Source organism: Impatiens glandulifera, chromosome 1, assembly GCF_907164915.1.
Source record: "Impatiens glandulifera chromosome 1, dImpGla2.1, whole genome shotgun sequence".
In the NCBI taxonomy this organism is placed as follows: domain Eukaryota; kingdom Viridiplantae; phylum Streptophyta; class Magnoliopsida; order Ericales; family Balsaminaceae; genus Impatiens; species Impatiens glandulifera.
Window position 1 is genome coordinate 161,583,007 of NC_061862.1, and position 2,448 is coordinate 161,585,454.

The 2,448-nt window shown below is 35.8% G+C and overlaps 1 protein-coding gene across 1 annotated transcript; it reads left to right on the top strand.

Annotated features, from left to right (window-relative positions):
• The first annotated feature begins 827 nt into the window (after nt 1-827).
• LOC124913954 (putative leucine-rich repeat receptor-like protein kinase At2g19210) lies at nt 828-2,115 on the top strand. The gene is made up of 3 exons (XM_047454406.1): nt 828-924; nt 998-1,547; nt 1,647-2,115. The coding sequence occupies exons 1-3, from the start codon at nt 828-830 to the stop codon at nt 2,113-2,115; spliced, it is 1,116 nt and encodes a 371-aa protein (XP_047310362.1).
• Nucleotides 2,116-2,448: the final 333 nt, after the last annotated feature.

Sequence of the window (2,448 nt, forward strand, 5' to 3'; positions counted from 1 at the left end):
AAGAAAGAGAAAAACTAAAATAAAATAAAATTATATTTCAATAAATTTGAGATAGTCCCATCCGATGCATACCCTTTTTTTCTTGATTGATGCAAAAGTTTAAAGAAAAAAAACATTTAATTCTACCGGTCTCAAAATTATCTTGAAAATTTTCTTCTATTTCGTTCTTTCCATAATATCCACCGTATAGTAAGTGAGATGCATTCCCATTTATTGCTAATAACTCCTCTCGAGCATCTGGAGTTCCATTGTTACCAAAAGTTCTTAATTTATGAGACATGACCCATGGATAATTTATAACGTTTTAAAGAAGGACCCAAATGGAAGAGGTCATGGGACAATGAAGGAGAATATGTTTGACCGTTTCTTCAACTTCAACTTGAAGACAGAGATTGCATCTGTTAGCAAGGGAAAAACCAAGTGAAAAACCTTTTTTTTAAAGCTTATGGAGAGTAAGAATACCTCCATGAACCTAACCATAACACTTGTATTTGTAAGTTCTGTTCCCAAACAATGGGTGAATGATCATCATTTGGAATAACCTAACCTAATCAATATGGTAGAACTGAAGGGATCCTCAGCAAAGCAAAACTTGCTCCTTGTCCACATTTATCTTGGATTGTAACTAACGCTGATGTGAGATATGACTTGATCAACCTAGCTAGCTATTTGACATTTTTCATTAAAATTATGAAGTTGACATTGTCACATTGGACCATGTCCTACAAACTAATTAATAAATTAATTACCTACCAACATGAAAAATTCATATATACTAGCTTGGGGAACAGAGCAGACCTTATTTGGATCACAAATTTATAAGGTTGATGGCGAATTGTATGACCATATTCCAATTTCTTATTCATCTAATCTTCCTGCAACTCATCCTTGCACATGCCCAACAACAGGATGATGATCAATCAGGTACCTACCTACTTTCCCTGTTTCCCAATATCTATATATTTAAAAACTCGATTATTTTTTTTCATTCTTGTAGGATTCATAAGCTTAGATTGTGGTCGGCCTAATGGGTATACAGATAGAGATACTGGATTGAGATATAATTCAGATTATGACTTCATAGACTCTGGAGTAAGCCATATGATCGCCCCAGAATACCAATCAAAGTTTTTGTATCAACAGTTCCTGTATGTTAGAAGCTTCCCCAAAGGAACTAGAAATTGCTACACTTTAAAGGTACCACCTAAGGCCAATGTTGGATCAAGATCAAAATTCCTAATAAGGGGGAGATTCTTGTATGCAAACTATGACAACAATCATTCCCTCCCTAGTTTTGATCTTCAGATCGGGGTTGACCTTTGGGACAGGGTGCAAATTTACAACGAATCTGTTCCAATAAGAAAGGAGATCATATATGTACCAAAGTCAGATTTTATTCAAGTTTGTCTCATCAATACCAACTCTGGAATCCCTTTCATATCAGCTCTAGAGATAAGGCCTCTGAATAATACCATATACAGAACAAAGTATTCTTTGAACTATTATCAAAGATGGGACTTGGCTTCATCAACCAATAGCTTGTATAGGTAGGTAGCTAGCCTAGTTCATTGACTATAATATATACATGATGGATTGGATTGGACTTTAGTGATGATGTTTTTGTTTTCTCATGATAAATGAAAAAGGTATAAAGATGACGTCTATGACCGCATATGGCTGCCAGTGGACCTGGATGACAGCACTAGTACTCTAGCCACCACATCGCGGATCATGCCTAGTGAATACCAACTCCCTAACGTTGTGATGAATACGGCCAGCGTTCCCAAAAACCCAAATGACTCCTTAGTTTTAACGTGGGATTCCACGAATAATATTACAGATCAATTCTATATTTACTTGCACTTTGCAGAGCTTACTCCCAATTCAACACGAATATTTGACATTTATGTCAACGAAAAATTATTGTTTGGGCACTATTCTCCTAAATATCTCCATGCACAAACTACTACAGGACAATTAGATGTTAGTTCAACTTACAAGCTCTCTCTAAATGCCACAAAGAATTCTTTGCTTCCTCCACTCTTGAATGCGATCGATCTCTACACAATCAAGCAAACACTCAACTCTCAGACTAATGATCAAGACGGTAAGTAAGCAAGTAAGTAAGTGAGTTCGATTATAAACAATTCAGATTCATGTTTTACATATATGTATAGTTGGTGGCATTATGGGGATAAAGTCAACATACAAAGTGTTGAAGAACAAAAACTGGCAAGGAGACCCTTGTGGCCCTAAACCATTTTCTTGGGATGGGATCAACTGTAGCTTCGAAGGCTTCAATCCACCCCAAATCATTTCATTGTATGTGCAAAAGACTACTTCATATCCATCTTTAAGCTCTGGATTGTTTGTGGTATACAAACAAGCATCATGTATACATTAATATTTTTATTATCGATTAACTATTTGTTCATGCTGCAGGAACTT

Coding starts and splice junctions, on each gene's coding strand:
- LOC124913954 (XM_047454406.1), top strand. CDS start 828: ATGGCGAATTGTATGACCATATTCCAATTTCTTATTCATCTAATCTTC. Junction 925..997: donor ACAGGATGATGATCAATCAG/GTACCTACCTAC, acceptor TCATTCTTGTAG/GATTCATAAGCTTAGATTGT. Junction 1,548..1,646: donor TCAACCAATAGCTTGTATAG/GTAGGTAGCTAG, acceptor TAAATGAAAAAG/GTATAAAGATGACGTCTATG.